Here is a 12,013-nt window from a genome sequence, read left to right as displayed (position 1 = left end):
TTCAAGGAGCTTGCTGACCTCCTCGGCTGCTGCTCGCTGTCGTTCAGGGGCGGTGCCTCGCTTCTTTTGTCGCACGGGCTTACAAGTTGGCTTTACTTGGAGCCGGTGGACCATGATCTCTGGATCTATCCCCGGCATGTCCGCAGGCGTCCATGCGAAGACGTCCATGTTATCCTGTAGGAAGTTGACGAGGCGACCCCTCTCATGCTCGTCGAGGCCAGAGCCGACCTGCACGGTTAGCTCGGGAAAGTTTTCGCGTAGTGGAACTTGGATTAATAACTCACCAGGCTCTACCCGCTTTTTCTGAGGATTGACCCGTGCCTCCAAAGTCTTAGTTGGGGGCTGGTCGGTTGCTGGAACAGGCACCTCGGCTGGTCGTTTTGCCTCGTGGGTCGCCAGGTAGCATCGCCTTGCTACCATTTGGTCCCCTCGAACTTCGCCGACTCCCTGGCTGGTGGGGAATCGCATGAGCAGGTGGCGGGTCGAGACCACTGCTCGGAGGGCATTGAGACCTGGCCTTCCAAGGATGGCATTGTAGACTGAGGGCAGGCGTATCACGAGGAAGCTCATCCCCACAGTACTTTCACGGGGGGCGAGCCCGGCTGTGACCAGGAGGTCGATTTCGCCTTCTACTGGGACTGAATCCCCAGTAAATCCAACTAACGGAGCGTTCATCCTCCGTAGCTGCTCTTTTGTCATCCCCATTTTACAATAGGCACCAAAATACAAAACATTCGCCGAGCTTCCATTATCGATCAAGATGCGTTTTACATCAAATCTATTTATGATCATGGAGATGACCACAGCATCATCATGGGGAGTTTCGACTCCCTCTAGATCATCATCTGAGAAGGAGATGGCTTCAGAGGCGCGCAGGCGCTTCGAGGAGGTTCCTTCCCCCGAAGCTTCTCCAGCCGAGGCCCCGCCTCGGATGGTGTTGATGATGCCGGCGATGGGCCTGTTGGCATCTGAACCTTCAGGCTGCGCAGCTCCTTCGGCTGGCTTCTTTTCTTCACGCCGACCTCGCACGAATCGATCAAGCACCCCTCGACGGATGAGTGCTTCGATCTCGTTCCGGAGTTGATAGCAGTCCTCGGTATCATGGCCGTGATCCCGATGATAACGACAATACTTCCGGGGATCACGCCGAGTTCTGAAATCTTGTTTCGGAGGTGGGAGCCAGATGCAGTCCCGACCCTCAATTTCCATGAGGATTTCGGCCCGAGGAGCATTGAGGGGAGTATAGTTTTCATACCTCCCTTCGGATGCACGGGCCCGTGGCGGAAACCTCGGGCGAAGTGGTGACCTCTGCTGAGGCGGTCCCCGTAGTCGGGGTGGACTCTTCAGGCGGGGCGGATTCTTGGCTCGGCGTGGGGACGGGCTTCTGGGCTGGCCACGCTCCTCGCGGCGTCTCTTCTGTTTCCTGGGGTTCTGCTCGGTCCCGCTCCGCCTAACAGCCACGGCTTCTTCAGCCTTGGCGTACTTCCGTGCCCGAACAAGCATCTCAGTGAGGTCCGCAGGAAAATTCTTCTCGATAGAGAAGAGGAACCTGTAAGACCGTGCTCCAGTCTTTAGTGCTGACATGGCAATTGACTGGTCAAGCTCCCGGACTTCCCATGTTGCAGCAGTGAAACGGTCCAAATACTCCTTGAAGGATTCTCCCTCCTTTTGTTTGATATCAAGGAGGGAGTCTGATGTCCGCCGCTGGGGCTGGCTGGCAGCAAAATTGCCAGCGAATTGTCTGTCGAGCTGCTCAAAAGAGGAAACAGTACTCGGCTTCAGCCCGGTAAACCAAAGCCGGGCCGGTCCTCGGAGTGTCACTGGGAAAGCCTTGCACATCATGGCCTCCGAGGCTCCTTGTAGGGCCATTAAGACCCGGTAACTTTCTAGGTGGTCAAGGGGATCAGCCTTGCCGTTGTAAGGCTCCACCTGGGGCATCTTGAATCGTAGTGGAACCGGTTCATCTTCAATCTCCGGGGAGAAGGGCGACTTCGTGGTGAACTCGAAGTCGCCATCACGTCCCGATTTCCTTCCATGGAGTGCCTGGATCTGGCGCTCTAGTTTCTCGACCTTCTTGTCGAGTTCATCATTCTGGAGGATTGCTGCAGCGGTTCGTTCGGGTGCAAGTTGCCCTGGAACCGACTCAGCTTCTGAAGGTTGTGGCCAGCCTCCATGGCCTCTGACTGGGTGTTCTCTCCAGAGGGAGGCCTGGACTTGAGAGTCCTGACCTCGAAGGGGAAGTCCGCTTGTAGGGGGCTCCGGTTGAACTGGAGCCGGAGGAAGCGGTGCCGTCGGGATGCCCTTGGGTTGCAAGCCTTGGACAGCGGTAGCCAAGGCTTGCACCTGTTGCACCAGGGCATTAAACTGCTCCGGCCGAACTTGAGGAGTTGACTCGGCCGGAGGCGGCGAGTTTTGGACAGAATGTTCAGGACTAGGTGGAGGACGTCGAGAGGCATTGGAAGCCCCTTTACTCTTTAGCTTCATGGCAGTAACTCGGGCCCTTCCTCTAGCGCCAACTGTTGCTGGAAATTGGACTCGGGGGCCGCCGCGAGCCAAGAGGGGAGGAGCTCCGCCGCATGGACGGTGGTCGGCGGTGTGCCGGCTGGTGGCGTCCTCCTTGGAGAGGGAGAGTCCTGCAAAAAAGCCGGTGGCCGGGCTTTCCGGCGCCGGCCCTCCGATGCTTAAGTCAGAGGAGGCTAATATGTGGGAGGAGTAAAGGAGAGGAACTGTTTTTCCTCTATTGTGTCTGTGCTGTTTATTTGTGTCCGTGTTGGTCCCCTTCCTCCTTCCCCCCAGGTTCCCTTTTATAGAAGGGTATTTTGTTACCTGGGAGGTGACAGGGGATTTGTCCTCTTTCGTGATAATTGAGCACGATTTGGCTCATTAATGGCGTAGTGGAGAATAAGGCCGAATCAGACCGGAGTCAGGGAGTTGTCGCGGTTGATCAGACCCGTTGGAGTGGTTGAACCGTCGGCCGTGGTGGGCCTGAGGTTCGTAGATGGTAAGTGCATTAATTACCGAGTGAACCGGCGGTCAGGGAGAGCCATACGCTTTGATGGTTCAGTGATCCGGAGATCATCTTGAGCCGTGTTCATTTAATGACTGAGTGCATCGGAGACCTGAGGGGGTCTCATGCATTAATGACAGGTCGTGCCGAATACCTGCGGAGATCTTGCGCCTTGATGGCTTAGAGATGGTGGCAGGTTGTAGTGGAGTTGTCAGGTCCCTCAGAGGGTTAGGCGGGGACTGAGAGTTTGGCTAAGGCAAGGGCCCGGCCCGGGTTCCGAGCCGAGCTGGTTACCTAAGGGAATGTCCTGTGGCGGGGTTGCTTCTGGTCGGCGCTTTCTGGTCGGCTCCTTCTAGTCGAGCGCCTCTATTCGGCGCTCTTTGGTTGAGTCTCTCTGGTCGGCGCTCTTTAGTTGAGCGCTCTCTAGTTGAGCGCTCTCTAGTTGAGCGCTGCTGGTCGGCGCCCTTTTGATCGGCGGCGCCCTCTAGTTGAGCGCTGCTGGTCGGCGCCCTTCTGGTCGAGCGCCTCCGAGGCGGCATGACTTGGGTTTTTCCTCCAACAATCATAATCATGAGTTAGCCACAGCAGGAAAGAAAACTGGATTTAAAAGAAGAAAAAAAAACAATTTGTTGAAAAGGATAAAAATCGTACGAACCAAAGTAATCAAAGCCAAGGCTTGTTTCATCATCTATATGCTGGTATGTGGTAGCAGTCGTAGTGTGAGCTGAATGCATGACATTGTTAGATAACCAGCCGAGTTTGGGATAACTATTTCTATGGCAGCTGATTCAAGGACTCGTTCGCAGCCTTTGAACTGAAAAGCTAGTCCTCCGAATGCCATTATTCCTTAGAGAATATATTGAGCAGCACCAGAATCCCCAAAAAGATGGTAAAGAAAGATGAAATCACTAAAAGAGATTTATCTTTAGGGAGTTATCTTTCCCTGTAACAAAGGATAAAGGCAGCGATTCTTTAATGAGCCTTCCTCGTCTAGCTTTGCGGGCGCACATTAATGCCACTTTCAAAGTGCTTCCTGACTTGCAGGATTCTTATCTCATCAAGAGACCGGATCGTGCGATATTATTTAGATTTTTTAGTCTTATATAAATACCTAAGTTATTGTTTTAGATACATGTTAGCAAGTAAAAATCAAATGGTCATTAAAATCAAGGGCTGAGAACAACATGCCTAGTTGACAAGGCCTAAATGTTGAAAAGCCTTTTCAGGCCAACCATGAGGTGGAAACTAAGTTTGCATTATGGAAATTATCTTGCAACATGCAGTGCATCTTTTTTTTGTTCTTTTTTCCTTTGTTGAGAAATCAATATGCAGTGGATTTTGAGATGCATGTTTGCTATATTGCACTCAGCACTGACAAACAGGATGCTGCCCTAGTTGTTGGCAGGGTCAAGAACTATAAGTTGTAGATTGGGCCGTAAACATTCATGGTGGAACTTTAGTGGAATCCAGTCATGAGTCCAATTTGGCTGCCAGGGAAGCAAGGTCTAATTAGTGCAGCATAGAAAGTTCCACAAACATCAGTAATGAAATGTTCTAGTCTTGGATTGGCTCTCTTAGTTTTTGCGGCCTAGCTGATTTAGCCTATAGTTCTAGGCTGCAAAAGCTTCTCTTAGCTGATAGTTGCTCAAGAGGAAGATGTTCTGGATTAGTTACTCTGATTTAGTCCCCAGCAGTCTGCTGGCTTGAGTGAAATCAAGTAGTTGCTGGCCCATTAGATGGTGCATTAGATCATTAGGCTTTTACATAAATACACAAACATGTATGCATTTATACAGAAAGAGATCGGATCGTCTCAAGGTCAGTGATCAAACTTTATGGTCCGGCTTGTAATCACAATCACCCATGTATTATGGGATGACCATGAAGCATTGGATCACATGTATTGGCAGAAGCTGCCATCTCACTGCAATATGGGTCTTGATGCATCAAGATGGTGCAGTAGACTCTCTCTCTCTCTCTCTCTCTCTCTCTCTCTCTCTCGCGCGCGCGCGCGCAAGTCTAACCACAGAACCAGTTGCCAAAATTTACTTGACTAGATGCTATCACTCATCTATATGTATTTTCTGAACTCCCTACTTCTCTTAGTCGTCACTCATTATCCAAACTCTTTTTCTGTTAAATTTGAGTTGGCTATGGAGTATTTTGCGACGGTCAAGTTAGGGCCAGCCCAACTCTTAGGCGACTTAAGCGGTTGCCTAAGGCCCTAGGCCAAAAAAAGCCCACCGCAGAAAAGGCCTCGATGACAAAATGAAAAGAAAAAAAGCCCCCTGTGAGTTCGCCTTAGGCTGGTCCACTGCAGGAAATGCCTCAAAGACAAAATGGCCTTATTAGCCCCAAAATACATTGGGCCACTCCTGGGTCAAGTAGCAACCTAATATTAACCATTTAATAGTGTATCAAATTATTTGGCAAGGTAAGTTTAAACAAGAGAGGGTCTGCTATGAGATTTTAAAGACTAGTTCAAGCTTATGAGACCAGAGATCAAATCTTTGAAGTACTCCAAACCTTTTTAGAGTTTAGATATTGTAAGAAGATGGCAATTCACGATATAAGTTTTTTTTTAAAAAAAAAATTACGAACGGCAGGAGACAGGCTCCACCCGGATTTATGATCTAGGAAATTATATCTCACTCTGTTGCATACTTTCAGGAAATCAAATTCAAGTTGCGAGCCTTTATCTGATCTAGACCAAATTATAGCAAATTATTATCCAATTCAGAAGATTTGTTGGCCCGTCATGCTATTCTTGTCAGCGTAACGATAATGCGGCACTTCGCACATCTCATCATCGAGAGAATACTGAAGAAATGATTCCTAGGTAGATGCATCTCTTCTGGAATGCCATGGATACGAATCCGTGAATAATGCTTATGCATTTTGGTACGGTTTTTTATGACCATATATGTTATTCCCCTTAGCACACACCATGTCCTTAATTTCTTGGGAGCTGAGAAGAGAAGTGCAAAAACCCACTGGATCAAACTGACATGGCCTCGTAGATACCAAAGCCTACAAAAGATGAAAGAAGTTGCATAGCATAAGAACAGTTCTCAGTACTTGGAGTCTTGGAAGAACACCTACTCTCAGTCAGTTTCTCTATTTGCTCAAGGTGTTCCTCCTCAAAACTGGCCCTCCTTTGGTTTAGTCGGCGTCGCATTGAAATAATAGGACACGGAGCTGCTGCTCTCCCCACGAAAGTCCATGCCTCTCTCATTCCCATACTCCTCCATCTTTTCCTTGGCCATCCCCATCAACCCCATTGGAGGCCTCGGAGCTGGCACGAGCCCAGGCGGCATCTCGTAGTACCCCGTCGAGGACCCGGACGGTGCAGGCCCCACCGAGGGGAGCCTGGAGAGGAGTGCTTCCAGGCTGCTCATTGACGGGGTGATCCTTACCTGCGGGCTGAAGTAGTGGTCGTAGAACTCCATGGGCGGTGCCATCGCCGGCCAATTCTCAGATGCATTGCACCCATATTCCATCCTCATAGGGAAGGCCGCCGCCGAAGGGTGCGGCAGGAGGACGCCTGGGATGCTCTCGAGCAAGCTGAACTTCTTGCGCAGTAGAACCACAGAGCTTATGTCCTCCATCACCTTCATTACCATAGAAGAGAGAGATGATGATGAAGGATTTGAGCCAGGACAAGTTCACAGCATTATGCTGCTCTAGTGGAGAAACTATTACTATTCCAGCATTATAATTTGGCATTGTGGTTGGAACAAAGGTGTTCTACGCGTCCATGCACGGCACCGACATGCACGTCCGCGTACACAAATGTGATGCTTGTCATGCATGGGGATGTAGATGTGTGTGGTGGGAGGTGGGGGAGGTGAATTTTCTTCATTTCATGAAAGAGACCTCAACACCGCAATGTTTACCTTCATTTCATGAAAGAGACCTCAACACCGCAATGTTTACCGAGAGAGAGAAAGAGAGAGAGAGACCTTGTTAACAGCTCCTAATTGTACAACACCTTCTCTGACTGCAATCAGAGCAATTGTCTGCATGAATTAGAAGCAAATTAGTATAGAACTTTGATGTAAGGGAAATGGTGACATTAAGGATGGTGCTGAGCTGGACCTTGATACCAGACTGGAACTGAGCCTCCCAAGTCCTTGGGTGCTGAAAGAAAGATCACAAAAGGATGAAATAATTTTTTGGCAATCTATCAGCTAGTCCCAAAATAAGCTGTGTTGAAACCTAAACAATCGGCTCATGTGGGCAAGTGATAAGTGGTGCGGAAGAGAAGGCCTACTTACAGAATCAGCAGGGTCGTTCCATGGGGAGAGGAAATTGATTTCATGATCCCGGGGTTCCTGGAACACCCATTTATGGCTGTGATCTGCAGCCACCTTTCCAATCAAACTGCGAGCAGGATGAACAAAATACTGGACCAATATTAAATTGCACCACATGAAGAAGTAGAAGAAGGGCTTGAAAATATTTGATGGAACCATTAACCAAAAAAGAAATATATGAAATAAAAGATTAGATGGAGCACACTAATTTCGTTCCTACGGACCCTTCTCCAAAGTTGTAGATCTCATGTGACATCTTGAAGAAGAGTTCAGGTTTTAGGCCCTTCATCTGCTGAGGCTCGTAGGCTGAGGAGCCCCCGGGGCAACTCTGCTCGCATGAGGAAGCAGCAAAATTGCAGAACCCATCCTCCCACACCAGTATCCTGGAACACATTATAAGCCATGAGCGAGCGAGCGAGCGAGCGAGCGAGAGCGAGAGAGAGAGAGAGAAAGCTTCTGTATAAACAAGAAATCAAATTTATACCAATTCCTTCTGTTTGCTCTAGTTCTGTCATAAGGCCCTCCCTGGAGATCCCATCTGCAAAAAGTGAAAGAGAAACATTGAGAAACATGGTGCATCAAGCTATGAACTAATAAATTGTGGCCTTGAATAGAAGGAATGCACTCTTTCGCTCTAGTTTTCTTCTTACTTAGGTGGGGGATAATTCCTAGGCAAGATCCTCCAGAACACAGCATAGACCCACTGGGAGTTGTCATGGATGCACAAGCTTCTCAGTGTGTGCTGGAGGAGATGAGTAGCAGCTAAGGGGTTGAGTTGCTCCTCCATTAAAAGGTTTTACAGATAGGACTCCCCTTTCTCTATTCCTTGGAGGAGAAAGAAAATTCTCACCCTCTATCCTCCTATTAGCAAGGCCACCCTCCAAAGGAGCAATACCCAAATATATATATATACCCAAATCTATTCTCCTACGGCTACAAGTTTAAACATGAGTTAAATCTTTTACCAATGTGATCTAGACTCTTAGAGCCTCACTTTTTTCCTCCCGGTTTCCACCGGTCACGTTCTCCCACCCCCGCCGACTTCTTCGGTCCTTGCCCTCCGAAATATTATTGGGTCAGAGCACGGCCAAGCCTAATATTCCGTAGACCGCAAAATGAGGTCCTGCCAAACACGTAGGGTGGACTTCATTTTATTGCATTCTAAAATTCGGTCACCGACGAATTTGTATTCAACCACTTTACAGTAAGATGTTGACCATTTTGTGAAGCTAGAAAAGGCGGACAATATAAGGAATTTTTACATCACAACGATGAGACAAACTGGAAACAAAGGAACTTACTCTAATAAGTCGAGGAAGTTGTTTAGAACAAATAAGTTTTGGCTATATATGAATCTTTGGGCACACGAATATGAAATTGAATTCCTTATGGACAAGCAAAACACTAAGAGTACATTTGGTTTGCGGAAAAAGAAGGAAAAAAATATGGTCAACGGAAAAGTAATGAAATGCCTCTTATTTGGTTGGAATTTTCAAAAGAGAGAGACGGAAAAGTTGTAAAGTTACTTTTACATGAGACAGGAATCACTCCATTTTTACTTTTTTCCAAAAAGACCCTTCAGCATTAAAGAAGCATTAAAAAGGCATTAAAGACCTAATCTCCTATATCTACAAAAAATATCAACCCACTTTGAAGTACCCCAATCTCCTCCTACCATGTTGGACAGAAAATATTACTTGGATATGCTAGCATAGTATTACGAGCAAATGGTTACTCACCTAGGGTTTGGGTTGCATCTTTCGCACAAAAATGATTATTTTTTTTTTGCGACATCGACCGTTGAATCGCATCCTGCATAGATTTTAAAGCACTTCGAACTTCTTTATTCAGCCGACTACATCGATTATTGTGCAATCCAACAGTGGGAAGGTGAACTTTTTCTTTGCACAAAAGATATAATCCTTTTTCTTACCTATGTTAAGGTTTATGTCTCAAAGATACATATGCAGCAATCTGCTGCTGGGCATTTGTCTATGTTAACAGCCACGTGCTGATAGTGCTGTAGGTCATGAAAGCATATATTAAAACACTTTATACTAGCAAAATGTTGATGTTATTGGCGTACTATATTTAGATCATATTATTTAATTATTTTTAAAAAATTAATATAAAATTTTATGAACAATGATAGAAGGCCAAATGGCTGTTAATGTGCCCACGGTGCAATGCTATTGTGATGGTCGTAACTATCGAACTCTCTGTGTTGATCGGATTACGTACATTAAAAAAGAAAAGAAAAAAGACCATGCGCACGTAGACAATGTGCATATGTCTCTCTTAAATGCTTCCACCTAGAAAGCAATCCATTTGGATCATGGCATGGGAAACTGTGACTGCGTATATACCAAGCCCAGTCCTTCCTCAATGTACTTGGCTTAACCGGGGGACGAAGAAAAAAAACGAAGAAAAGATACCCCTACGCCATTCGAAATGGAGCAGTGTACCCTGTCCTCCGAGATCGCATGATGACGAGGAAATGACTTCAGAGATATCATGACACAGCTTTCAAATCTCTCCCCCTGCTGACATGAACAGCAAAACTTGGACCCACACTATCATCACTCAAAACTCCTAAAGTCTAATCCACATCATTCCATCGCCTTGACCCTTCATGAAACTTGATAAAGAGGCCTTGTACAGCCCAAAGTGCTCATGAATGAGTGCCCATGTAGCCAAAGTCACCATTCATCCAAAAGCACAGCCAGCTTTGGTCATGACAAGGACATGCACCCACGCCTATTCTAATAATTTTTTCCGTCCTCTTTTGTGAGTGTGCAGAGACTTTCAAAAGGGCAAATTAATATGCCCACCTTCTTAATCTACGTAAGGGTTATATATGTGCATGGCTACCTCTGCGAGAGTGACAAACAAAAGGGGAGCATGTTGGGTAGCATGGGTATGGATTTGTTATGGGGTATTTAGCGTTGAAGGGATCATATCTTTCTTTTTTTTCTTTTTATTTTTTTGTTATCTATCTCATATGAGTGTTGGAAAACAGTGGGATGAAACGGTGAGGTGGGTATTGGAGGGAGGGGATACCGATAGAGCATCCTTTTGTTTCTAATAGCACAGCTGGACTCTTTGATCATCCCATTCTCCTCCAACTCCAAACCTCCATAAATGATAAAATATATCAAATTGATCACATTTCATGGCTTCATAAGTTCATGTGTCGGTTCCTGAAACAAATTTCCAGACACAGAAAACACCAGCCAATAATCCACTCTCCACACTCCTTAATTTTTCCATGTAAGAATTAACCACAACTGTGCTTATTTCGTAGCTCTGTAGAAAGTTTTAGTAGATTGCCCTTATATCTCAAGGAGCATTTATTCAGGTGGATAGACTTGTTTCCGAATATATTCCCACCTGAATAAATGCTCGTGTCAAGCAACCTTAACATTAATGTTGCGTGCGTCCAGATGAAGTATACGAAAGGCAATAATTGTAACAACCTATAATCTCACCCAAAATGTTTAAGTAGAAGATATTATTTGAGTTTCTTAATCCTGTATAAGTACTTAAAATTTATCAAGTGAATAACCAATGTAAGACTAAACATACGCCTGCACGGATCCTTCTAGTAATTATTAGAATTGTTATGCCTACAATGCATACAAGTGTTATTGCTGATCCAAACAAATTTTGGCCATGTTTAGAACCTGAGTTCAGATGTGGAAAAATGGTGCACTGGTTTATATTGCATCATCTATCTTCCTCGTTCCAAGTAGTTACTTGAGTGGAGGGCAAGAGTCCTGGCTAAGCTGTATGCCATGAGCCACCCACTTGCTAATGTTGTCAAAGGATGAAGATAGGAAGTAAATGGAGTGTATGAGGATTGAAGCCACCGTCTCTACTCAACAGCACATTCTACAAGATTAGACTGATATTTAAAAGATTACAGTGTGAAAGAGGGCAAAAATAAGGAAGGGATGGGTTTTTTCCTTTTCTTATTATTTTTTATCTGTCACAGGGGAAGTTGGTCTGGTCAATGCTCCTTCAAAGCAGTGCTGCCAATGCCTACTTCTCCACCGAGAAAGACTCCAAACTCATCACGTGAAGCCTTTTGCTAGCCACAATCTTGGTCTCTAAAGGCTTTAAGTACTCCCCCGATGACACAAAGATGGTGCCACCCTTACCCTGCCTTTCTGCAGCAAAACAGGGCTTCAATTAGGAGCTTCATGACTCTCCTCACCCCCCACAACTTTTCTCCTCTCTACCTTTCTTTTCTCCAATCAACATATAAATCAAAGTCCTGATAATATTTAGTTTCTTTTCTAGTTGAAACGACCAGCAAAAAAATATTTATAGAAAGAAAAAGAAGCATCGCACAAACTTATTTTGGTAGTTGATAGGGGATAAAATGGATCGTCCTGCTCAGGACAGGGGATTATCCCATTCCGACCGAGCAGATTTCAGCACCGACCAGGACCGGCTAACCTTGTCCAGATCTCTCTACTACTACGACCTGCAGCTAGCAACCTTCTCCAACAACGCACCCCGACCTAAGCTTGGGGCGCCAAGCATATCCAACGGCGCGCCCCGACTTGAGCTCGAGGCGCTAAGCATCTCCAACGACATGCGTCAGCCCTAGCTCGGGGCACCATCGAACAAACCTCATAGTCGGAAAGGCCAAGCCGACCTCATCAAACATATGTGGCGGTCTTCC

At 46.5% G+C, this 12,013-nt stretch overlaps 1 protein-coding gene across 1 annotated transcript; it reads right to left on the bottom strand.

Moving 5' to 3' along the window:
* Positions 1-5,719: 5,719 nt before the first annotated feature.
* Positions 5,720-8,256, bottom strand: LOC103710069 (protein RICE SALT SENSITIVE 3). The gene is made up of 7 exons (XM_008795659.5): positions 7,974-8,256; positions 7,808-7,861; positions 7,548-7,706; positions 7,285-7,390; positions 7,106-7,147; positions 6,970-7,026; positions 5,720-6,618 (listed from the first exon to the last, which is right to left on the bottom strand). Exons 1-7 carry the CDS (start codon positions 8,108-8,110, stop codon positions 6,148-6,150), a joined length of 1,026 nt encoding a protein of 341 aa, XP_008793881.4. The 5' UTR covers positions 8,111-8,256; the 3' UTR covers positions 5,720-6,147.
* Positions 8,257-12,013: the final 3,757 nt, after the last annotated feature.

This window comes from Phoenix dactylifera, chromosome 11, assembly GCF_051530095.1.
Source record: "Phoenix dactylifera cultivar Ajwa chromosome 11, Ajwa_hap1_PhDact_Kaust_v1.1, whole genome shotgun sequence".
In the NCBI taxonomy this organism is placed as follows: domain Eukaryota; kingdom Viridiplantae; phylum Streptophyta; class Magnoliopsida; order Arecales; family Arecaceae; genus Phoenix; species Phoenix dactylifera.
This window is presented reverse-complemented; position numbering and strand designations above follow the sequence as displayed.

Bases quoted from the DNA above. Each gene is read 5' to 3' on its own strand.
- LOC103710069 (XM_008795659.5), bottom strand. From the start codon at position 8,110: ATGGAGGAGCAACTCAACCCCTTAGCTGCTACTCATCTCCTCCAGCAC. The intron at 7,862-7,973 runs GTAAGAAGAAAA...CACTTTTTGCAG, and splicing joins AGGAATTATCCCCCACCTAA to ATGGGATCTCCAGGGAGGGC. The intron at 7,391-7,547 runs GTCCGTAGGAAC...TCCTGCTCGCAG, and splicing joins ATCTACAACTTTGGAGAAGG to TTTGATTGGAAAGGTGGCTG.